The sequence below is a fragment of the Odocoileus virginianus genome, chromosome 9 (genome assembly GCF_023699985.2).
Source record: "Odocoileus virginianus isolate 20LAN1187 ecotype Illinois chromosome 9, Ovbor_1.2, whole genome shotgun sequence".
In the NCBI taxonomy this organism is placed as follows: domain Eukaryota; kingdom Metazoa; phylum Chordata; class Mammalia; order Artiodactyla; family Cervidae; genus Odocoileus; species Odocoileus virginianus.
Genome location: NC_069682.1, coordinates 21,687,165 through 21,713,473, shown reverse-complemented (window position 1 = coordinate 21,713,473; position 26,309 = coordinate 21,687,165). Strand labels below are relative to the sequence as shown.

The 26,309-nt window shown below is 40.2% G+C and overlaps 1 protein-coding gene and 1 long non-coding RNA gene across 7 annotated transcripts in view; one reads left to right on the top strand and one right to left on the bottom strand.

Annotated features, from left to right (window-relative positions):
• LOC139036576 (uncharacterized) overlaps positions 1-15,275 on the top strand; it is a 176,345-nt gene extending 161,070 nt beyond the window's left edge. The window contains exon 3 of the long non-coding RNA XR_011489392.1: positions 15,178-15,275. This is a non-coding gene — a long non-coding RNA (uncharacterized lncRNA). The remainder of the gene's footprint in view (positions 1-15,177) is intronic.
• Positions 1-26,309, bottom strand: part of ARMC3 (armadillo repeat containing 3) — an 86,548-nt gene that overhangs the window by 15,668 nt on the left and 44,571 nt on the right. For 5 of the 6 annotated variants that reach the window (XM_020869169.2, XM_020869167.2, XM_020869174.2 and 2 more), the window contains 6 exons: positions 11,054-11,303; positions 7,399-7,535; positions 6,442-6,610; positions 3,734-3,834; positions 3,003-3,104; positions 2,500-2,607 (listed from right to left, as the gene is read on the bottom strand). In XM_020869169.2, coding sequence (XP_020724828.2) covers positions 2,500-2,607; positions 3,003-3,104; positions 3,734-3,834; positions 6,442-6,610; positions 7,399-7,535; positions 11,054-11,303 — 867 coding nt within the window. The remainder of the gene's footprint in view (positions 1-2,499; positions 2,608-3,002; positions 3,105-3,733; positions 3,835-6,441; positions 6,611-7,398; positions 7,536-11,053; positions 11,304-26,309) is intronic. The other variant, XM_020869168.2, reaches the window with a different exon arrangement.

The following is a 26,309-nucleotide window of genomic DNA, read 5'->3' as shown; positions in this document are numbered from 1 at the left end:
TCTTGTCCTCACGGTGCTCTCAGTCCAGTGGAGGAGAAGCAAGAGAAGTCAAGAGAGGAGAGAAAGGAAACAGAAGAGGTGGGGAGGTGATGGGCAGGCAAAAACGATGAGGTCTGGGACAGCAGGAGCAGATCAGAAGCAGAGATCAGAACAGTGAGCCACAGAGACTAACAGGAGAAAATAGTCAGAAATTGAAAACACAAAGCTCTGAGGTCTGCAGAGGAAGGCAGACAATTCCTTAGGAGACCTTAGGGGACAGTCTTGGCTTAGAAGGTAGGTGCTCAAGTGTTTATGTGTGCACCAAATAGCCTCTAGCACCCCAATGGTTCTCAAGGGCTTAAGCCAACTCTAATTGAAGGGTCATGGATGGGGCAGGAGGTCTGAGTGGTTTTCTGAAGAATCCAGGAAAGAGCTCACATGAGAAAGAATATACATAAAAAGATGTCAACATGTCAGTCAGTCAGTTCAGTTGCTCAGTCATGTCTGACTCTTTGAAGCCCCATGGATTGCAGCACTCCAGGCCTCCCTATCCATCACCAACTCCCAGAATCTCAAATTTATGTCCATTGAGTTGGTGATGCCATCCAACCAGCTCATCCTCTGTCGTCCCCTTCTCCTCCTGCCTTCAATCTTTCCCAGCATCAGGGTCTTTTCAAATGAATCAGTTCTTTGCATCAGGTGGCCAAAGTATTGGAGTTTCAGCTTCAGCGTCAGTCCTTCCAATGAGTATTCAGGACTGATTTCCTTTAGGATGGACTGGTTGGATCTCCTTACAGTCCAAGGGACTCTCAAGAATCTTCTCCAACACCACAGTTCAAAAGCATCAATTCTTCAGTGCTCAGCTTTCTCTGTAGTCCAACTCTCACATCCATACATGACTACTGGAAAAACCAGAGCTTTGACTAGATGGACCTTTGTTGGCAAAGTAACGTCTCTGCTTTTTAATATGCTGTCTAGGTTGGTCACAACTTTCCTTCCAGGGAGTAAGCATCTTTTAATTTCATGGCTGCAGTCACCATCTGCAGTGATTTTGGAGCCCCCCAAAATAGTCTGTCACTGTATCCCCATCTATTTGCCATGAAGTGATGGGCCCAGATGCCATGATCTTAGTTTTCTGAATGTTGAGTTTTAAGCCAACTTTTTCACTTTCCTCTTTTACTTTCATCAAGAGGCTCTTTAGTTCTTCTTCGCTTTCTGCCATAAGGGTGGTGTCATCTGCATATCTGAGGTTATTGATATTTCTCCTGGCAATCTTGATTCTAGCTTGTGCTCCATCCAGCCCAGCGTTTCTCATGATGTACTATGCACATAAGTTAAATAAGCAGGGTGACAATATACAGCCTTGTCGTACTCCTTTCCTTATTTGGAACCAGTCTGTTGTTCCATGTCCAGTTCTAACTGTTGCTTCCTGACCTGCATACAGATTTCTCAGGAGGCAGGTCAGGTGGTCCCATCACTTCCCACTCTTGAAGAATTTTCCACAGTTTGTTGTGACCCACACAGTCAAAGGCTTTGGCATAATCAATAAAGCAGAAATAGATGTTTTCCTAGAACTCTCTTGCTTTTTTTGATGATCCAACGGATGTTGGCAATTTGATCTCTGGTTCCTCTACCTTTTCTAAATCCAGCTTGAGCATCTGGAATTTCACAGTACATGTAATGTTGAAGCCTAGCCTGGAGAATACTGAGCTTTACTTTACTAGCATGTGAGATGAGTGGAATTGTGTGGTAGTTTGAGCATTCTTTGGCATCGCCTTTCTTGGGATTGGAATGAAGACTGATCTTTTCCAGTCCTGTGGCCGCTGCTGAGCTTTCCAAATTTTCTGGCACATTGAGCACAGCACTTTCACAGCATCATCTTTTAGGATGTGAAATAGCTCAGCTGGAATTCCATCACCACCACTAGCTTTGGTCATAGACAGCATTTAAAAATACATGGAACCATATTATAATGGTTCCAACCAAGTCAAGAATGTGATCCTGTTTCCTTTCCTTCTTCTCATTGCTTCTTGAAGGGTCACAGGTTTCTGTGAGCAAGATGGGAAGGGGACATGGAAGTAAGAGGCAGGGGTAAGGAAAGGCTTACACTCCAGTCATTGCAGCTCACTACCTGCAAAGGCAGCCACCAGGGGAGGGTGGAAATGTTCATTTTAAATTGATTCCTACACATGGCTAGACTTTTAAAGGGCTGACTGGATACTGCTATTTGCATTGTCATTTCTGAATTAAAGTGACTGTAGGACTTTACAGTGGTCAAAGTGCCCTGAATTCTCACCCAGAGGCAGGAGAAGAAACTCCCTTTGGGTAAGTTTTAAAGAGACAACAAGAGGCACAAATAAAGGTAATTTTCATTACACTTTGTGAGTCCTGCTTAGTTCTATATCTTATCCCATGAGAAGAGCTTCCTAGTTAAAAGCCACCTTTCCCTTTCCCCAACTCTGTCTGTAATTAAAACTTGATGGGATTACAGTTAGAAGACTACAGTAAGGTGTTTCCTACCTTGATCCTTTCTCTTTAGTGGTGCTTTTGCTAACAGCCGTATTGCGTCCCGAAGTAGGTTCTGATTTCTCTTCAGTAGGAGATCCAAATCCAGCACTAAAATGAAAACTATTTTCTTTTGTCATTTGAAAAAACCACAACCAATGTCAATCATATGAAAAGAACAATATGCTAATTTGCAAGACATTTTATAGGTTATAAGGCATTTTCACTTCCATTTTATGTTCAATTCCAATCAATGAGAAGAAACAGGGCACCAGGCATTATTCCATCTACAGATAAGGATGTGAAGCCTGATCACAGACCATGAGTCATGGGCTCAAGATCTTACTCTAGGTTCATAGCAGACAGAATGTCAAGCCAAGTTTCCTGGTTTTCATCCTGAGACTGTGTGACTGTGAGAAGAATAAAATTAAGCTGCCAAAACCCAAAATCTAAATTTCCTTTTTACCCAAATTAAGGGAGAGAATTATTTGAGTGTAGACAAAACATCATTTTCTTACTTGGTCTTTTCTTTACTTGCTCTTCTTAAAGAAGATGAAGAAGAAATACTTCGTCCATAACCAACATCTGATGACTTATCTTCTGTAGATGGAGGTGGAGAACTAAAATTTTACATATTTGAAATTATGTACAAATTAAAATAATTTGTCAATATTAACTTTGTCCTACAAAATAGATTTTTTTTCTGAAAAATCATATTTGGAGCTGACTTTTAACAGTGACACATTATTTTAATAGCAGAAAGGAGAGGTAAAGAAAAGATAAAATAAATACTATAAAGCTTTTCATGACCTAGAACTGGAAATAGTTTTTAAGATGTGTCACATAAAATATATAGCTTCTACTACTTTTTATTTTATTAGAAAAATTGGGCATCAGTGGTATTCTTGCATCTAGTTCTGGAGATTTGTAAACATAATTCATCTTGGTTTGCTCTTCTCTGTTTATACTTTCTTCCGTTACTTGATGTTGCCAGAAGGGTAAGAATCCCTGACTGCAGAAATACATGTGGAGTTGAGTGGTAATGTAGAGTCAAAGGAAAAACTATGGTGGTGAATATTCCGTGGTCTTTACTATGTTAGGCTATGAATTTACAGACCAGTATTTATTTTCATGGTGGTGCTAGACACAGGTAGGAATAAAAGATACCATACTGGGCACCTTTATGTATTCACATGATGATAGACAAAAATTTTGCTTCCCCATATCCCTGCTCCACTTAAAGACTCACACATCAGAAGATCTACTGTTAATTAAGAGTATAGCACGTTGGTCACTTGGTTCTTGTAAGCAGAGATCCTTCAAAGGCAAAAGTTTGGTGCCAGGATTTATCTGTGGTAGTTTAAGAACTGAAAAGTAATATCTGCATGGGTTATATATTTTTAAAAAGTATACTGATATAATAGGTTCTCAGTTATTTCAAGTATCTAATTTCACACACACACACACACACACACACACACAGAAATAGGAATCTGAAGCTTGTGGATGTCTTGTCTTGTCTTTGGGCAAGATATACTCTCCAGTAACCCCCGCTCCTACCCCAACCCTGCAAGTCTCTGTAGCTTGATACTCAGCTGTTTCACACCATAATGATCAGACTGGCTCATGGAAGTATTTGAGTTTGAAAATCCATCCACATATATAAGGGAGAGTTTGTTGTCTGTAACAGTAACTAATTATTCAACAGATCACCAAAAATGTAAGGATGACTAAAAGCAAGCTAGATGAAGCCCTATACTAGCAATTTTATCAGCCTGGTGAAAAGGTTTAGGCCAGATCACCTTGTGAGGTCCTTTTCTAATCAAGTAATGGATACTCTTCTTAGTCATGATTCTTTTAAAGTAAGACAGAGCATGTCATTCTTCTACCCAGAACTGTGTCGTATTTACCCATTTCATTCAGAGTAAAGGCCCACATCTTTGCAGTGGTCTACAAGCCCATCATGAGCTCCTACCTCTGTGATTTTGTCTATTATTCCACCCCTGGTTGACCCAGCTTTAGCTATACTGACTTTGCTGTTTCCTTAAATGTGCCAACTGTGTTTACTCCTCATGCTTTCTGCACCTCCACCTATAAAACTCCTTCTCCATAACTAAGTCCCTCACCTCCTTCAAATTTTTGCTCGGATGTTACCCTTTCAGTGGGGCTACCTGACTTCAGTACCAAATTATGACTGTCAACCCCAGGATCCTCAGCATGATAGAGCCCCTTGTCCTTCTTTGCTCTCCTCCCCAGCAACTATAGTGGTCCTCATTTCGATCATGTGATACAATTTGTGAGATATACCGTTTGTCATCTGTTTCCTCTCACTGGTACCATGGGAGAAAAGATCTTTGTCTCATTTGTTCACTGACATATTTAAAGACTAAAATATCAGAAACTTAATATTTAGAATTAATCAGAGCAGGGGTCCCCAACCTCCTGGGCTGTGGACCAGTATCCCCTGTCAGATCAGTGGTGGCATTAGATTAGAAATAAAGTGCACAATAAATATCATGCACTTGAATCATCCCCAAACCATCTTCCCCTATCCCTGGTCTGTGGAAAACTTGTCTTCCGAGAAATTGGCCCTGATACCAAAAAGGGTGGGAACTGCTGAATCAGAAAGTTCTTCCTCATAAAGAAACTGTCTCATTAAGTTTTGTTCTTTGTTGTTGTTGTTTTAACTCATGAACACATATATTTGCCACAGTTTTTGACCTGTTCCTTGGCAACATTTTTCCAACAAGTGCTCTTTGGTGGTTTTTCTGCTCTTTCCCTCATTTTTCTTAAAGCATCTTTGTACTAATAATGTGACACCTGTTCTTTTAAAATTGCTCATCATTGAATGAGAGCAGTAATTTCTCGGTGGTTTGTGTGTGTTCTGGAGGGTATGGTGGTGGCAGTGCCGGGAGAAGCAGAAGGAAGAGATAAAGTTGTTAGGCTAGCTGTTCTGATTTACTCAAATTGTCTCTGTTACCACGATATAGCATTTCCTGCAAATATGGCTTAATTAGCTGTGATTCTTTTACGACCCTGTGTCCTCTGCTTCTTTGAGCCAAATTGGTCCAAGAAGGTTGCTGCCACCAGCCCTGCTCGCCCCAGTTCCCCAGGGCCTGTCCACACAGGCCCTGGCAAACCAAGCATGCAGCTTTTGACCGTCTGACTTGTCCATCCCCTCAGGAAGCACTGATATTGGATGGTGCTCTCGGAGATCAGCTACCACTCCTGTCCATCTCTGTGCTTTTTCCCCTTTCTCATTCTTCCTTCCATATAGCTTCTGCTTGATCCCAGGGACTTTTAAATGTTTGAAGTCTGCAGATCATACTTGTTTCCTACTTCTGCCTAAAATGGGATTTGTAGGTTTTTAAAAATTTCTCCATTTTCCTTACTGCTTTTGGTTTCCAGAAGTAGAAAATGCTGATTTAGACAGTAATGTCAAAAAGTCTTCAAGATTCTAATGTTTAGCCTCCCATTTCTTTCAACATTAACACTGAACTTACACTATAAGTTGTTTTAAAATCATAATAATAAATGCACCTAAGTAAAAAATAATATTATTCTGCATTACATGTTATAATTCAGTATTCCAATATGGCTCATTTCAATGAGATTATAATTAATAAAATGAAGACTTATATTTCTATTGTTAACATTATAATTAACACGGAGCCCCAGAAGCAATATAAAAGAAGCTGGTTCTTTTTTATATTCTCTGAAACTTGAGATTAGCATTAGCAAGCTAATTTAAGTACAAGTAATTAAAATCTAGTTAAAACTGTACACAAATGCAAAATCTTATAGCCAGATGAAGTTTAAGGATGAAGTTCTGATTCCCAAGTTTCTGTATATAAAAATAAAAATTATGTTAGGTGGTTATAAAATTGCAATGTAATGGCATCATGATGAAAGAACTGATCACTGTATACTAAAATACAAATTAGTGCTGCCACTTACCCGACCATAATCATAGAATCCATCACTAATTATGTTACTTGATGACAAATAGCCAGTCTGGCTGTATTTCAGAGACAGGTAGTTGTTGAGCAGTTTGTTATAAGCTGCCTCACTGAATTTATTTTTTCGACTTACTGATACATTAATTTCTTCAAGGATATCTAAAGCCCTGTCAATAAAAGCAAAAATGACATTATTTGCCTTATATAAGCAAGCCAACATTAAGTTCCCATTTATGTACCTCACATTAGGATCCTGAATTGAAGAACTGAGATGGAAAGGTTAAAACCATCCCACCCATTTAGATAAACTAGTCCTGATAGAGTTATAAAGACAAATCTGCCCTTTTTGAGAACTTACATTCAAATAGTTTGAAAAAGACACCTTCAGAAGAAAAACACTGTTCATTTAAAGCAAAAATTAGTATTGGACTCCAATTTTTTTCAGCTAACCAGGTGATATATGCAAAGAATAAAAATGGTTCGAAATAGTGTAAATTTGTCTGTGGAAACTTAAAACCCTATTGACTGTGATGCTAAAGGCCAAGTGACTCATAGGCTGTTGATAAGGAGAACCAATGCGGTGAAGCTGCTTAAAGGCATAATTGTAGTGGATAAGTTTGGGGGGACAGAAAAAGATAGATGACAGCCATAGCTTGACTTGTTTAAATTCAGTCTTGAAAGTTGAGAGAGCAAACCAGGGGAAAGTGAAAGAGGAGTATTTATCAAGACGAAAAAGTGGAAAAGGAAACATTGAAGATGATTTTGCAGAGGTGGTGAGGGAGGTCTAGGACCCCACTTCTGCAGACAGTCCCTTCAGAGGGACTGTGACCCACAGAGCTTCTGAATACATCCAGCAGCCTGAGTATGGGCATGGAAACTCTGCTGGACCCTCCTCCAGCCTGAAGAAAGTGTGTGCCCTTGATCTGAGCCAGACCCTTCAGGCCGTGCCACCCACCCGAGCCTGCACAACTCCACGGCCATGGGCTCGTCCCCGGCGCAGACCATCACAGCCCAGCTGGCGTTCCTCCGGACCTCCTCATTCTTGGAACGCAGGAGTTCTACCAGCGGCTCCAGCCCACCTGCATTTCTCAACTAGAAGTAGAAACCAGAATTTTACACATTAAGAGTATAGAACATAAACATTTATGCTTAAAAAAAAACCTCATTATTTGATTGTTGAAAGGGTGTTGAGTATGTAGGATGTGTCCATGTTTAGACTTATTAAATTCAGGGGGAGATAATCGATTGCAAAAACCTTAAGAGTCCAGTTTTCTGTTCAAAATCAACAAGAGGCCACAGTAAAGTAATTGAGGGAGGGACTTTCCTGGTAGTCCAGTGACTAAGATTTTGTGCTCCCAATGCAGGGGGACTGGGTTTGATCCCAGGTCAGGGCACTAGAACCCACATGCTGCAACTAAAGTGAAAGTGAAGGTGGAGTCGCTCAGTCGTGTCCGACTCTTGCGACCCTGTGGACTGTAGCCTACCACTCTCCTCTGTCCATGGGATTTTCCAGGGAAGGGTACTGGAGTGGGTTGCCATTTCCTTCTCCAGAGGATCTTCTTGACCCAGGGATCGAACCTGGGTCTCCCACATCATAGGCAGACACTTTACTGTCTGAGCCACCAGGGAAGTCCAAGGCCAACTAAATAAATAATTTAAAAATGGATATTAAAAAATAATTTATTTTATTTGGAGAAAAATTACAATACTGTGATGGCTTTTGCCATACAACAACATGAATCAGCCACAGGTATACATGTGTCCCCCCCACCGTGAGAGAGGTCATTGTGATTTTACACAGGGCAGAGATGGGGCAAAGAACCTGTCCTCCTTCCCCTAAAGTGCAGTGTCCCATGTTTATTCACTCTGCTTCTCACCACTGCTGGTGCATTTGGCCCTGTGGTGGACAGAACCATGGGCTCCCAGAGATGCCCTTGTACCCTGGAGGGTTCTGGCAGATGTGGTTAAGTTAGGGATTTGAAGATGGGAAGATTGTTCTGAATTATCAAGTGGACCCAATTTAATTACAAGGGTTCTTTTAAGAAGAGGGAGATAAGAGTGTGTGGAGTAGGGAAAGGAAATTTGTAGAAACAGATATTGCAGTAATCTGCTTGGAAGATAGAGGAAGGGGCCAGAGCCAAGAAATGGAGATGGATGGTCAAAGCTAGAAAGGGTCAGGAAACAGTCCCGTCAAGTCTCCAGAAGGATCGCAGCTCTGTTAATATCCTAACATTAACCCATAAGACCCATTTTCAGACTTCTGACCTCCCAACTGTGAGATAACAGAATCGTTATCTGGCCACCTGATATGAATAGCTGACTCATTGGAAAAGACCCTGATGCTGGGAAAGATTGAAGGCAAAAGGAGAAGAAGGCAGCAGAGGATGCGATGGTTAGATAGCATCAGTGACTCAATGGACATGAATTCAAGCAAACTCCGGGAAATAGTGAAATACAGGGGAGCCTGGCATGCTGCAGTCCACAGGGTCGCAAGGAGTCAGACACGACTTAGCGACTGAACAACAACAATTGCTTTAAGCTACTGAGTTGTGGTCATTTGTTATGGCAGCAGTAGAAAACAGACATGGTCTCCAAAGCTGGGCAGGAGTAACCAATGCAGGTAAGTGGCACCCGTGTCACCAGACACTATGACCAAGCCAGCCGTGTGGCCAAGGCAATGCTGAAGCAGTTCTCCAGAGGACGATCCATTCTATCACTCATATTTCTTCAAGGAGTGAAAAAGAAAAAGAACAAGAAGAGAATCAGGGAGAACTACATTAATTACCCTATTAAAAGAAATCACTCATGTATAAAATTATTCAGATTGGGGGGGGCGGGGAGAAAAGATTTGACAGAGCGCTTGTCTCCCTGTCTGAAATGTAATACTGTGCTATCTAAGCCTGGAGGACAAAGGAATATTCTACAGGTGTCTCTGTGTAGTATTTGAAAACAGGAGCCCTTATGAGACACGATCCACTTCCAATCATGTTCTTCTCAAACAAAGGGGCTCTGATGGAGACTACACATTAGCACAAGTAACTTGGGCAGCTTTGTAAAGTTTACTTGAAGCATCTCATGCTTAGCAAGCCAAATTTCTGAACATCTTTATTTCTGAGTGTAATACAAGAGAGCAATCTGACTCCATGTACTCTTTTGGCAAACATCTAACTCGTTTATGAATTTCTCCACTCATTCCTGCATTCATTTATTCATCCAATCATTCATTCAACAACTGCTTATCAAGCCTATACTGTGTGCCAGGTATATATCAATGACATGAACACAGGGAAAGGAAACTTCAGTTCCCTTCCCTAAAGCCTCAGGGAATTTATGGTCTTAGGTACAAAAGCTAACGCAAGACTGAGTTCAGGGAAGGCATGCACAGGGAGTGGTGGGGTCACAAGAGCAGGACGTTTGAGTCCCTGTTTGAGGACTGAAGGCAGGCCTCATGGAGGATGGAATGGCTGAGCTGCATATTGAAGGAGAAACAGGCATTTATCAGGTGGACAAACGTGAGAGTAGCTTTCCGAGCAGAGACATCAAGGAAGTATAAATAAGAAAACTGAGCATGCTAACAATTACAAATCGTATGGTATTTCTAGACTGTAGCATTACACCTAGGAGGTGAGTTCAGGCTTAGGCAGCACAGGTGGATCATCTCAAGCCTTTACATAACTGTTCCCATGGGGGAGTGGCACACCACCGGGGACTTGCAGTGATGTGATGAGGCTCATATATTGAAAGGTCAGTCTGGGGACTTCCCTGGTGGTCCAGTGGCTAAGACTTCACTCTCCCAATGCAGAGGGCAAGGGTTCAATTCCTGGTCAGGGAACTAGATCCCACATGCTGCATCTAAGACCCAGGACAGTCAAAGAAATATATGCCAGTGCCAAGTCACTCAGTCATGTCTGACTCTTTGTGACTCCGTGGACTGTAGCCTACCAGGCTTCTCTGTCCATGGAATTCTACAGGAAAGAATGCGGAGTGGGTAGCCATTCCCTTCTCCAAGGGATCTTCCTGACCCTGGGATCAAACCTGGGTCTCCTGGATTGCAGGCAAATTTTTTACCGTCTGAGATGAATACAAATGAATTGAGTCAATAGAAACAAAGAAGGGGGTGGTAGGAAAAACATCTAAGAGACAGAGGAGGAGATTTGTCAGTTGTCTGAGCAGACAGCACTGTGTGAGGGCAGGGGCTCTGGGCTGAGAAAGATGTTTTCTCACAAGCCTGACTTCCCGACCAATCAGCTCTGCTTTACACACGTTAATTCTTTTTAGACCCATTTCCTCCTCTATGAAATGGGGATGACAAATGTACCTATTCCTTTTATAAAATCTGAAGTGTAATTGGTTTACATACTACATGCATTACATATAGTTGGTTAATTATATTATTTTCAGCCATACAACATAGCAATTCAATATTTTTATAGACCATACTCCATTTATGTGAGTGCTCAGTCACTCACTTTCTTGGCTGCATGAGGTCAGTTTGTTTCCCAACGTCTTGCATCTCGAGGGATGGATGCGGTGAAACACTTGAAAATGTTTCAAATGAATGCAGGGTAGGTACCGACCAGAAGAGAGAAGGAAAGTGACCAAACGCTCACCTCTGTGCGGGCCTCTGCGTCGCACGCGGTTGCAGCAACGGCGAGGGCGGCTTTGCTCTGCACGATGGTGTTGGCCGACTGCAGGGGGCTGAGCAGGGCGTGCATGACGTCATGGCTCTGGATGCCCAGGCGCAGGGGCTCCTGCATGGCCATGTTCGTCAGCACCGTGGCTGCGTTGGCGATGGCTCCGTCTCGTTTGCTGGACAGGGTGTTGATTAATGCGTCTATACCATCACCTTCCGCAGCAGCTCTGGGTCAACGAAGGAGAAATGAATGCTGTTCACCCCACTTCAAGAACTGATCTTTGGAGCGTACAGCTAAGCTTATAAAACAAACGAGTGCATAAAGACAATTTTAGAAAGAAATTAATTTACGCGGACGATGAACCTGGCATTGAAGCGCTGGGGGTTTAAATGGAGTCTGGGGCGGGGTGGGGGAGGGGGGGTAATGTCAAGTTATGACTGAATTTAAATAATCCTTTCCCTACATCTGCAGCTTTGAGTTATAGAAAAATGCATGATTGCTTCTTAGAAACTCTACTACAGCTGTTCATTTTTTAACTCGGTAATACTTATAGGATCCGGAAATTCCAATTCAATAGTTACTGAATTCTATTAAAATATTTCTAACCAGTAAGAAAACAAAGCTTAAATAGGAGGAATGAGTGAACATGGAAATTTAAGATAAAATTTTTCAGTTTGTCTTCTTTTTAAACAAAGCTGTTAACTGTAGGTAGATGTTAACACGTTTGAAGGCAGCAAATCACTTTGATGGGCGAATGTTGCTTTTACAAATTAAACATCAAGATGAAAGTCATGATATTGACAAAAAATAATTTTAGTAATGTAGGCATATCCAGTTGTTAAATTTCCTATTTCTAGTATAAAAAGACTACCATCATCCATTAATATATTATTAACATTTTTTCACAATGAGAAATCCTAAACCTTTTATAAAAACATTATACTTTCTATAGTCCTTGCTTTGTAATCACTCAAAAAGCTCATAAAAGAGTATAAATTAAAAAGACATAATTTTAACAGGTGAAAGATTATTTAATTATGTTCTTTAATGCTTGGAGTTGCTTCACTTATGATGTTTCAAGCAATAAGATACATAGAGCATCCTGGTTCTAAAGGAAGACCCCAAATTGTATTAAAAATCTGTTTAAATCATCATAAGAATAGAAGTAATCAAGACAATAAAAGTACACTTAAGACTCCAATAATACTAACATCTCTTTCAGGTTATATTTGACACTTAAAAAATTTAGGATCATATTAATAACCAAAATTGAAGGAAAAAAAAAAACAACCCTGAGGCTGTATATAGTTTAGCTCATCACCCTGCATTCTGATGAGTTCAATTTAATTTGGCTTTGTCACCTAAATTTGCTGATAGTGAAGGAGAATTGACATGTCAAAGCAGAAGTCATCACAATTATTCATCAGAGAGCAGAATACACATATGACCTCAATAAGGAGACTGGTAGATCTAGGTAAAAGGAAGCTGTGACTAGGCACAAACTAGCTCTGAAGGAGACTCAACTGCAGCCATTGGGCAGGAATGGAATGACATAATTCTGGAGAATGAAGGGTTCCTTGGTATTGGCCTTGAAGGCAGCTCCCACCCTGGTTTATATAAATCCATCCAGAAAACACACCATGTTGATTGTCACCAAGGCAGTGTGTGCACTCAGCTCCATGTTTCCCCTCCTCCAGTCCCTGGTGTCTGTTTAACCCTCTATGTCACCTCCCAGTCTGTCTCTGGGAAAGAATCCTTTACAATTTGGTTTGATGATAGGTGACCAAAATTTGGGAGGAAGCCCAAGAAAAATATTGAGAGGAAGGCCCTGCATCTCACTATGACAGACTGAGGGACAGCATTTAATTTCCTTTCCTCAAGTATAAAATAAACACTCTTAAGATTATTTCACATTACACATCTCTCCTATTATTGACATGGTAGTTATTTGATTTTATGAAGAAGGGAAAATTTGAGGCTCTAATATAGTCTAAATTTGGTGGAACTTCTCATATTCAACTTATAGTAAAAATTGACATAAAAACTACCAGCAGTAATTTTAAATTATGCATATCTTCTAATTAGCATATGCTTCTTCTTGTTTAGTCGCTAAGTTGTGTCCGACTTTTTGTGACCCTGTGGACTGCAGCACACTAGGCCTCCCAGTCCTTCACCAACTCCAGGAGCTTGCCGAAACTCATGTCGATTGAGTCAGTGATGCCATCCAAACATCTCATCCTCTGTCACCCCCTTCTACTCTTGCCCTGAATCTTTCCCGGCATTGGGATCTTTTCCAATGAGTCAATTCTTTGAATCAGGTGGCCAAAGTATTGGAGCTTCAGCTTCAGCATCAGTTCTTCCAATGCTTAAACCTCAAAATATTTTGTTTCCTTTGGCTTGTTTTTCATGCACTTAATGTAATCCGTCCCTTAAACCATATACTTTGTGATTCTTAATCATTATAAACACACCTTGGTTAAAATGTACTTAGTGGTTTTAGATGTTCACTTTTTAACACATCTTGCAGTGTAAAGAAAGAGCACACAATGGTACCCATGAGAGAAGCCAGAAGTATTTTAGGTAAATGAATTTCAGTAAATTCTCAAAGGCTTTGTTTTTTGTGTGTATCAGGGAGTTTATAGAAAATTTAAGTACATAGGATCATACGCCATCATTTTAGTTTCTCCTGGGTCATGGAGACACAGGGATTTTCATCAGGTGTGCCTCTGCTCTCAGTCTTTCTGCCTGGATTCTGCTTCTCTCTTTCTCCTGTACAAAAGCATGTCTGGCCCTGGTTCATTTATACTCTACCTTCTGCTCTTTCTTTACTCTTTATGGAGGCAGTAAAGGGAAGTGCATTTTTATGTACTAGCTGCTTAAAAAGCTGAAAGATTCTAGACACAGTGGAATATAGCTTTTACTAAATTGAACATAACTGCCAGCACCAAATCATACATGCACAGCTAGGAGAGCAATGTAATAGAATGTATACATATCTACCCACAATTTGCTATGGGCAGCTCTAAGTGCAAAATGCATAAATGAGATTAAATTATGATATGGAAAATCAAGCTATTAGTCTTACTTTAAAAAACTGATTTCAGTTATAGAAATGGAGTGCGGAATTTGTACTTTAAAAAAAAAGAATTGCATTAATTTTGTATCTTTCAAACCCAAGACACTATGTCTTATTTCCCCCATGTCTAACATATACACAAGCAAAATCATATCCTATTCTAAAACACATTTTTAGTTTCCTAGATGGAACAGTATTCAAATGGATAGGACAAAAGTCAAACTACTTTGTTACAAAATACAGAATTACAGGGTCATATGTCATCGCGACAATCTGAACCTATTTTCTGATATTTACTATCATTAGTCTCCATCCGGTTGGACTTTAATCAAATAAGAGTTTAAAATGTAAATTGAAAAGTTTAACCAAACTAAAAACTAAATATGGGGATGTATAAAAACATGTTTATATCATATATGTAAATAGAAGTGAAGTTTGACATGTCATATCTGTTAATTTACTACCAAGTCCTGACTATTTCCCTCCTCTGTATTTCTCAAATCCCTCCCTTTCCTCCATCTCCATCTCTCCCTCTGAATCCAATCCAATATCCTTTCGTATGGATTGATGTAAGTTCTCTCCTAACACACCTTCCCCCTCATCTACTCCAAACTTTTCTCCATCTTACAGTTAGTGATTTTAAAAATATATATATATATACACACATATATTTATACATATATATGTGTATATATACATATATTTATTTGGCTGCACTGAGTCTTACTTGCCACACGTGGGATCTTCTTTCTAAACCTTAGTTGCAGCACATGGGATCTAGTTCCCTGACTAGGGATCAAACCCGGGCCCCCTGCATGGGGAACACAAAGTCCTAGCCACTAGACCACCAGAGAAGTTACTAAAGTGATTTAAACTTCTTTCACTTTTATATTTTTATTGGAGTATAATTGGTTTACAATGTTGTGTTAATTTCTGCTGTATGATGAAGTAAATCAGCTGTATGTATACATATGTCCCCTCCTTCTTGAGCCTCCCTCTCACCCCTCCCTTCCCATCCATCTAGGTCATCACAGCACGGAGCTATACTGAAGATTCCCACTAACTATTTGCTTTGGCACAATGGTAAAGAATCCACCTGTCAACGCAGGAGACGCAAGAGAAGCAGGTTTGATCCCTGGGTCGGGAAGATCCCTTGGAGTAGGAAATGACAACCCACTCCAGCATTCTTGCCTGAAAAATTCCCATGGACAGAGGAGCCTGGTGGGCTACAGTCCATGGGGTCACAAAAGAGTCAGACACAACTGACTGACTGAGCACGCAGCCAAGTATATTTATGTCAAACCATCTCCCAGTTCATCCCACCCTCCCTACCCCACCTCGTGTCCACACATCTATTCTCTATGTCTGTGTCTCTATTCCAGCCCTGGAAATAGGTTCATTTGTGCCATTTTCCTAAATTCTGCATACATGTGTTAAATATATGGTATTTGTTTTTCTCTTTCTTAGCCATAAAAGGGAATGAATTTGGGTCATTTGAAAAGATGTGGGTGGACCTGGAGTCTGTCAAAACAGAGTGAAGTAAAGTTACTTTTTAAATAATAAATATAATCATATTTCTCCTCTACTTAAAGCTTCCACCATTCCCCACTGCTCAGGATAAAGCCCCGGATGTCTCATGTGTCCTCTGGAGCTGAGCATGAGTTGACCCTGTCCCCTTCATCCCCACGCTCCCTGCCAGCACTCCCTGTTGCTGCATCCCAGGCCTTTCTGGCAACCTTGCCAGGCTCCATGTCACCTCAGGATGTCCTCACACTCTGGTCCCCCTGACTGGACATTTCTTCCCCTGATAATTCCCATTCATCTTTCAAAGTTCAGCACTAATATTTCCTCCTCAAGGAAGCATTTCTTGACCCCCAAAGTAGGTTAGGTCTCTTTTTCACATGAGCTCAGAGCATGCATTTGCTAAACATAAAAGTTTCCTTTTGTTTTAAAAAATGAGATTTTGGTATAAACGTTCACAGAGAATAGTAACCATCTCAAAATATTATTTCATGGCACATGTTATGGAAAGGAATTCAACACAAAAGTTTTTTTATATTAAGTCCCCAAGCCCCACAGTGAAAAAGCACTTAAAGCAGGAGCGCTAAGAATACTAAGGAAAAATTCAGTTGCAAAATAGCATCTATTTTACGCCTCCCTGTATTTACTATGCTGTTTCATGTCTGTGTGCCTTTGCACTCATGCCCTCTTTGCCCCAAATGCCTTGCCCTATTTCTCCCACACCTCTGCCTGAGGACCACTAGCTCACCCTGCAAAACCAGCTCACTCGCCCCTTCCTAGGTGAAGTTATCTGCATCCATTACTGCCCCTCCTTATTAATCACCCCTCCTCTGTGTCTAAGCTGGTACCTACTTCTCAGGCAGTCTTTTTATATCCCCAGTGCTGAGAAGATCAGTATATTTTAATTGACTTGAATCACCTGAAGGGGAGTGATGAGAACCTCTGCAGGTGGTGAGAAACAGAGAGGGAAGAGTACTCAGCTCAGTTTTAAGTTCGCAAGAAGGGAGAGGACTCAACAGCATGGGGATCTCCACTTAAACAGCTGCTCTTGAAAGCAGGTTATTTCCTCCTCACCCCTGGGCTCCTCTAATTATACAGTGAAGTCATTTCTATAGGGAGTGTAATAGACGAATCTTGCATTTGACACAGTGTCTTTGGGATCTACTCCTTTCGGGTATCAAGGGATGTGGATATTCTGTCTTTGAGGACACAGTGGATTGTTTATTTGGGCTCTGTCGTCGGAGGACATGATTTGGTACCTCTCGGATGTTGATTCTTGCTGCCGTTGGGAGGCTCACATTTAACCCATCTGCAAAGGCTGGTTACATGAATCAAGGGTGACCTTGGGCCGCACGGAAAATCTGTTTAACAGAGCCCACATACCGGGGAATATGTGGAACCCGATGGAACAGATGGTAATATTGGCAATCAGAACCTTGTTTGTTAACAGTGATTACAACCATTCCCACCAGCACGGCTTTTCATATGTCTCCGTGAGGTTTGTCACACCAAAGAAAGACATATTGGTGGCAGACACGCTGCGAGTGCGGCGGGGAGGTGCATGTGCAGCAGTGACTGCGGGCTGGCGGGTGTAATTGCGGGTTCCCGCGAGTCTATACAGGTGCGAGGGGGGTGGGGCGCGGGCCGCTAAGATAAACAGATCTCCTGGTTATCACAGCCAGATTTGGAATGCTGTGAACAGGATTCCTGACTCTCATTCCAGCCAGCTTTTCAAAGGTAATGACCCGAGAAGTCGAGGGTGTTCGTTAAATTGATCGATTTCTGAGTCCCAAACAGCCGTCACCCTGAGGCAGCCCCACAGCTGCAAAAGACAAAGAAATGTGCCCCCCAACTCTGGCTGAACCCCAGGATTGACAAAAGTAGCCAAGAGATTGTCTCTTTTTAAAGAAATATTTAAAGACATTTATCCTGTGGTAAGGGACAGAATCATGATTAAACTACAGGCAAAAGTCTTAAAGAATGTAAAGTAATATTATTATTAAAGTGAAACCCAGCCATGAAAACAATCGGAGGAAGCTTTGCCTCCTATAGCAAAATAAGAAAAAAAATGCAAAAAAATTTTTTTAGGTATGTGAAATCAAATTGTTTCCATCATACCGAGGTGCCCTAGCAAGTACGATTTGGGGGCTTTCAGAATGTGTTTTTAACTACAGTTGCTGCGACATCAGGATTTTTCAAGAGAAAACTGCTAGTCGCGAGGAGTTGAGTACACCCTAACCCGGCCCCTCCACAGAGAACACACAGGGGTTTTTTGTTGTTGTTTTGTTTGTTTTTACCAATTATGAGGCAGTCAGTCAAGGTGCAGGGAAATCAAATGTAATTTTCTTACAAGTGACAAGGAATCTTTATTGACCTATCTGTTCAATCAGGATACTTCACTTCCATACATGCCACCTTCTGTCTCAAAAAACTGGAATGCCTGCCAATAATAAACTAGATGCCATCAGGAAAGAACAACTGTCTTCATTTAACATGGCTGACTTGTCTCCTGATAAAATAGGGATAATGGTCAAGGTGTTAGAACATTCATAATCAGTCCCTTCTGCAGCTATCAAATGTTTCTGTTTAGCCTGGAAGTCAGTCTGTTTACATATCCAGATGTGACAGGGGCCACAATCCCAAAGTAATTAGGGATACCACATTGTTGATTTTCTTAACTAAATAATAAGGATGCTAAAATCTCTAGTGTGACTGCACATAAAAAAAAAAAGAAAAAAACCACTGGCCATTGCCAGGACTACCCTCAGCTCATCAGCTCTAACGTTGCTTCTTCGGAGAGACCCTCTTTGATGAGCTGTGTCATTCCTGTGACTTCTTTCAGAACCCTGGTGTCATGCATGCCCCTCTCTATGATATCATGCTGTTTTATTTAATCCATACTGTTATTGCCTCTGAAATTACCTTAAAATTACACATGTGTTGTCTGTCTTCCTGTCCAGCCTGTAAGCTTTATGAAAGCGGTTTCATGGAACCATTGCCATGTTCCCTACAGTACCCCTGCAGCATACAGCAGTGCCTGGCACACAAAGAACACCCAAGTGACAGTGAAATGATTTACACAAGAAACCAAAATTCACAGATAATAACTTCCTTAGTCTTTGGGATAAAATGATAAAAGTGGTAAAGAGTGATCCCATCTATTCCTAGTGGAAATTTGTGTTGCAGCCTCCCTGGATCAAGGGTAATCACTTGGACGTGCAAAATAGAATCCAGATTCCATTTTTATTTTGTTTTTGTTTTATAGTTAAGAAAGATAAAATTTAGTGAGAGAATTGCTCAGGGAGCAAGTCAATCAACAGACATAAAATTAAAACCATGGTGATCTGACTTTTAGTTCACTAAGGTTTTTTTTCAATTATTAATATCTTAAGCTTTAAACAAATATTGTATTTTCTAGCAGGGGGGAAGCCAGCATCTATTCGGTTTACTTCATCATTCCTTAGGAAATGAGAAATAAGGGAGACCATTTTGATGCACAGCATTTTGGGAAATTCTTATTAACCTTTGAATACATTTTTTTCCCCCTTGTTGCTTATTCTCTTATAAAGAGAAAACAAGGATGAGGAGGAAGTTAAGTGATAATGGGGAAAGGAACCCGGGAGAAAGGTGGAAGGAGGGAGGAAGGAGAAGAGGGGTGGAAACTCACTTCTCCAAACGTGCCTCCAGTCTGGTGGAATCCAAAGAGACCAAGAAGGCAGAGGGAAACATTTTGGTGGGAAGATTTGGAGAAGCTCAAACTCAGGGAGATAGTGAGCAGGAGGCAGAGAAAGAAAAATCATGAGCTTTCTCTGGAGGTAGGAAGCTGACTGGCTTGGCATGTAGTGTCCATCCCACCTCTGTAACCTTGAACAAGGACTGTGCTTCTATTTCCTCATCTGCAGAATGGACGTGATGATAAGACTCAATACATCATAGGGAACGCTTCGAGTATTTACTGATACATTCCATTTCAAGTACTTAGCTCAGTGCCTGGCCACACATTCCAACTATCATCATCATTTCATCATTGCTATCAACATCATCATCACCACATCACCAACATTATCACATCATTACCCATACCTACTCAGTGAGCCACAAGGGCAGAGATTTTCCTATAATCCTGTCTCCATTTCTGGGATCATGGGAAAATAGCATCCTATTTACAAATTTGCATCTATGTATGAACTTTTCATTTTCAGACAACTTTTCAGCTAGACAGTCAAATCTCCAACCCCTGCAGGGCTGGAGCTGAAGCAATTTCCTCAAGCATCACTCCTAAGTCTTTGTTTAGGCAACAAATGAGCAATGAAGGCTGTTTTCAGAGGGATGGAAAATTATGGGAAAGATTAATATAAAAAGTCAAGGATGAGTAAAGTGGAATTTATGTAGGTATAAGCATGGCTTCAAATTGAGAGAGAAAAGGAGCATACAATATAAAGTTATCCAAACTGTTTGATAATTTCCTCTTAAAATAAGTTACATTGGAAATTAAGCCTGAAAGAGGTACTAGCAAATTTAAAATAAGGTTATGCAAATGTCAGTCTTTGCTTTCCAGGTAATAAAAGCAGGATAGATAATTTTCTAATTGAACATTTCGTGGGATTCATCTAGCCTCAACTGGTAGCTAATAAAATTCAAACTGTGAAGGTCGACTAGGCATCAACTGACACAAAATGGGGATATGGAATTGACTTGTTTCATTGCAAAATCCAGCTTTTCTTTCTATATATTCCTTAAAATCAGAGGTGTTTATCAATATACAGTTAGCAGAGAAGGAATCTAGGTACTAAGGTAGGTAGAAATAGAAAGTATCCACTCAGTAAACTTGGATGAAAATAAGGAAAGAATACTACTTAAGTTTACCATGAAGGTGCCTCCCATGTATTTTGTCTGTTAATTTCAGAAGGCTTTCAAGATAGTGAATAACACTTCAAATAAGTTTTTTGAGGTATCATCCTGAATACAAAAGTTTGATACATCCTAACTACAAAATTGAACTTTGTAAAAGGAACTAACTCAAGTTATCTTGGAGGGCTCTCATCTTATGAGCATTTTAATTTAAAGGAGGTAGCATCTGACAATAAAGTGATATAAGTAAGTGATATAATTTTAAAACCAAATAATTTCTATTATACAAAGTCAAGAGCAAAAAATTCAGCTCTAGAGTAAGTACCATAACAACAAGATTAATTTATGTTGGTTAATTGTATTATATTTATCCTATATGGTTGTGTAGCACAGGTGATATTCAGCCACCAGGACAATGAATGTGTCAAAATATTTTGAAATGACTTCACCTTAAAAGGAGACAAAGACAAGCATCTATTAACACACAGCAGTAGAATATTATCTGTTTAAAAGCACCACAATGGAATGATTTCAAGATCACAGTCTTTCAGTAATGTTTTTAAATATTATTTTAAACACACTGAAGAATATTTCAGATTAAGTCGGTGTGCATTTTCACTAAAATAAAGAGCAAATCTCCCATTACCTCTTCTGCCCCTCCCCCAACATCTTCCTAAACTGCCACTAGGGGTCAGTATGAAGACACAGTTACTCCACTGTTAGAGGAAAATGGACTGCTGAAAACATTTTCCCCCGTGAAAAGCCCTAACAAAGACCATAACTGCACAGTTTTAGCATTACCAAGTCCAGCCCATACATCACGTCTGTAACATGAGTTTGCATTTTTCCTGAGGCTGCATTTTAATGTTGTAAATCACAGTGGATTATTTCTATGGTCAGTATTTCTTTGATTAAAAAAAGAAGTATTGTAAATGACAAGATTACTTATTCCTAAATGAATCTGTGTGGATTGGTCAAGAAGTATGATCTAGAACAGATGTTAAAGTTTATTTTCAAAGGGTGATGGTATGCATCTCGAGCCATCTGGGAGATAAATATATATATCTTCCTGGAGGGGAATGGCAATGTGGAAGTGAATCTTGTGATGTTTTGCCAACTTTAAGAGAGGTGTTTTGTCCCCTCCTTTGAAATGACCATCATCATTCACTGCACTACAGCCTCAAGTGCACAAGAAAATACAGTACATTCCCTACATAGGAACCTTCAAGTTGTGAACTTTCAAAGATGTACATGTGCCCAGAAAAAGGAGGAAGAAGACATAATTGAAGAGCCAAAGAGATTCACGATACAGGAAATGGCAAGGGGGTTTTCTTTATTTGAGGAGACACTGTTAGCTTTTGAGACACAAGACCCAAATGTGGAACGGTACACAAAGCTTGCAGAAGCCATTAGGAATGGAATCCAGTGCATCAATGACAAGAGAAAAAGCTACTACCCAGACATCGCTGGATTCTTTTTTCAAGAGGGTAGATAGAACTGAATCCAGCAAGGAACCAAAACCCGCTATCAATGTCAGGCATGAATGAAACTGCAGCTTGCCCTCCATCTCCTATTGCTGATGATCCTTCAGCTCTACCATCTCCCACCTCCCCTTCCTCCTCCAGTCAGTATCTCTTCTTGCCTGTTCACTTGATGCCAGTCCCTGTCTGCCAGCCATTGTAATGTACTGTACTTTTCAAGGTGCTGTATTGTGAGATTAAAATTGTTTTGCTTTTTGTTTTTTACCTACTATTTGTGTGAAAAGTATTATAAACCTATTACCGTATTGTACTATATAGCCAATTGTTAGTTGGGTACCTAAGCTAACTTTGTTGGATTTATTAGCAAAATGAACTTATAAACAAATTGGACTTACAAATAAGCTCTCAGAACGGAACTTGTTTGTATGTAGGAGACTACTAAAGACTAGCACTAGTCTATACTTAAATCTGCAGAATAAAAGAAAGTAAAAGAAATATTTGTAGAAATAAACACATAAGTACACTACCTTCCACTAACCCTATTTACTGGGGGGGGGGGGGGTAGGATTTTTAAAAAAGCTTTGAAAAGTCGTTTTCAAACACTAGAGAGATTTAACATTCTAAGAAATTATTCAAGGTCAGGCCCTTCCCTGAAAATACTGAATGGATAGAGAGTTGGGTCATTGTGAATAAATGAATCTTTAAAAGATTTTCTCTACACATTACATGACTTTCTTAGGCATGTTCATGCGTGCTTGGTTACTTCAGTCATGTCCTACTCTTTGTGACCCTATGGACTGTAGCCCACCAGGCTCCTCTGTCCATGGGATTTTCCAGGCAAGAATACTGGAGTGGGTTGCCTTGCCCTCCTCCAGGGGATCCTTCCAACCCAGGGATCAAACTCAAGTCCCTTCTCCTTCACTGGCAGGTAGGTTCTTTACCACTAGCATGACCTGAGAGGCCCGTCTTAGGCCTAGCACCCTGATAAATAATTCTACTAGATATTAAAATGATTCAGTCACTGCTTTATTTCTGTTAGTAAAGAGAAATATGAACACTGGTAATACAGAATGACAGGTCATCCATATAGAATGAGGACATTGAAAAGTTCCCAAAGCACTCAACATGCACATCTGTATAATTTGGGGGCATTCTGTCTCTTCCTGGGGTCTCTTTGGGGTGTTCTCCCTACTCATCCCCTCATTTCCTTTGTTGTGGTCCTGACCACAGGTCACATGATAGCAGGATGGTCCCTAGAGAAGAGTTGTCTCTGGTAGTGTGGAAGCAGCAGTGGCCCAGCAGTCCACTGGGCAGTCCATTTTTTTTTTAAAGTAACCACTATATATGCTGCCTTGAGTCACTGTTGTTGTGGGAAGGGCTATTAAAAACAAAAAGTAGGGCTTCCTTGGTGGTCCAGTGATGAAGAATTCATCCTGCAGTGCAGGGAACAGCAGTTCAGTCCTTGATGTGGGAAGAAGCACATGCTGGGGGACAACTAGGCTGTGGACCACAGCTACTGTGCCGGTGCTCTGGAGCCCGTGTTCTGTGACCCGAGAAGCCACCGCCGTGAGAAGCCTGTGCACGGCAACTGGAGAGCAGCCCCCCTCCTCGCCACGAGAGAACCCACTCATAGCAGTGAAGACCCAGTGCAGCCATAAATACATTAATTACAAAGTTAAAAAATTAAAAACATTAAAAATAAGGAAATGGAGATAACAAGTCCTGCAAGATTTAAGGAAATCACCTGGTTTTTACGGATACTATGAAGTAAATATGAAGAATCAAGAGTGAATTAGTATGATCTATATATATACAACAGCGACTTGACTGAGCATTTTCTATAGCAAAACCATAGTTTCAGCTGACCTCTCTATAAACATTAAAGTAACTGTAGTTATTACTTTTTATACTTTAATCTTATTCATGTTTTATTTCTTAAAAAAATTGTATCTTTTGAAAAATATCTAGTTGGCAATCATGTTATTTTCTAATCTTTTCATTGTTTACCAGTATCCAAAATTTACTTACTGTTGGCATTGGGAAATGAAAAACGCTGAACACTTCTCATTCTTGGAATGACTGAAAAACTAATTCTGATCAGATCCAACAGATGGCAGTGATGCTATAAATTAATAGTTTAAACTATTCTAATATAGAGAATCTGCCCCTCAGGAAATGTCAACTAAGAACAAATGCTCTCGGTAGTTACATAAATAATATAAAACTTTGATATGACTAATTGGATTTAAGAAGTACAATGTAAATATGTAGTTTAGCTGAAATAGTACTTCTTTCAAAAATAAACAACTTTCTCCTTTCTAAAAAGTATTATAAATTGAGAATTGTCAAAAAGATCAACAATGAACCAAAAAAGGATAATGGTGTCCAAATTAACTAACTGGATTACATTTTTAATGCTTTTTTAAACAATTATTTATTTATTTGGCTGTACCGGGTCTTAGCTGTGGCATGTAGGACCTAGTTCCCCAACCAGGGATTGAACTCAGGTCTCCTGTATTGGGAGCTCAGAATCTTAGCCACTGGAACATCAGGAAAGTCCCCTGGATTGCATATTTATATAAAATTCATTGTTGTTTCTCTGTTTCCGTTTCCACCTATTTCTTTCTATGGCAGTTGTTTTAACCTCACTTGTTACTTATTCACTTAAAAATGATTTTACTTTTTTCCCTCCTATCACTTTAAATAAGTGACTCTGGCTCTTCTTGTCATCTTTTCCTGTACCCTCAAGCTTATTCTTATTCATTGCCTTTTGTCCACTTTGAGTGACTTTATTCTGCAGATAATACAGAATGAAAAGTATGGCTAGAAGACTCTTAGGACTAAGTTGCTTTCCACTTTGTGAATGAAATTCTGTGAAAACAAACAACACAACACAGATGATCACTTTCTATTTTAAGTTATCGGCATTGGTTGATAACAGATCTTCTTCTTTCACTGTCATTTTCCTTTTGATTGTGTTGTTGGTGTGCACCCACTCCCCCACCCCACCCCCAAAATGCTATTATGGGATGGGGACTACTCTAGATGCTTGTTGTATGTCAGTGAATTAAACAGACAAAGGTGCTGGGAGCTGGTCAGAGAACAGAATGAATGAGCTGTGTGTTGCTAAGAAAATGCTAAGAGCTCTGAGAAAAGGGCAGCAGGAAAGGAGGCTGGAGAAGGTATGTGGGTGGGTGCTGTGACCACAGTGGTCACCGTTGGCCTTCTTGGGGTGGCATTTGTGCAGACTTGGGGTGGGGAACTGCGTGGTAGGCATTCATGGAGTAGAAGAACATTCCATACAGAAAGGATGGTCATGCAAAAGGCCTAAAGCAAAACACTCCTGGGAGGTGAACAAACTTTCAGAGTAACTTTATTGTCTATTTTACTCTTCATCATCTTACTCCCTGACAGTAGCTTGTTTGTTTATAAGTAAAAGGGTTTGTGTTTCTTGAATTATTTTTTAAATTACACTTTCACTTATCCATAACTCAAAAATACCTGGAGACTTCACATATCCAGAACACACATGAGAACTATCAGAAAATGAAAGAAAAGAAAGAAATGGCCTGTGAGGACCAAAACACCACTTAGAGACATGGCCTCAGGTCCTCCATTATTACTTTCACATAAAATTTGATAAAGCTAGGTTACCTGGTAGTCAAGCTTTACACTGACTGAAAAGAAGGGATTTCAAGAGAATGTTGGCAGGGTTGGCCCTACCCATCAATTCTAGAGACGGCAGTGAACATTAACACTGCCAGCCTGTGTAAGGAGTCAATAAAATGTATCAGCCCAAAGGCGCTCCACCTGGAGGCTATCCTCAGCAGCTGGGCAAGCATCCACCTTCCCTAAGGGGCCTGAGTACACTACCATGAGTGTATGATAGCCACTTACTCAAAATGATAACCACAGTGCATCCCCTTTCCCCTCCCAAGTTTAATGACCATACAATCAGCAATTTGGAAGGGGAGGATTTTAGAAGATTTTTATTCAAATTCATTATATATTTTAGAAACCCTTTATTGATTATAGAATTAAATTTTCAAGTGTCCAGAAGACTTTATCTAGGAAGCCACATTCACAGACAAAAACAACTAGGTGAGATCTTTTGGTACCAATTAAAGTCATACTTAATTAAAGTTGAAAATCTTCCACAAAGAAGTATGGGTGGTCTGGTGGTTTGTCACTGCTACCAAATTTCTCATCATCATATTTTTATTTGTCTCTGTTTTTGGTTCTTAGAACTTTGACATTCATTCATTGTCATATTATTTTATTACATTTCAATGTGTTTTCTTTT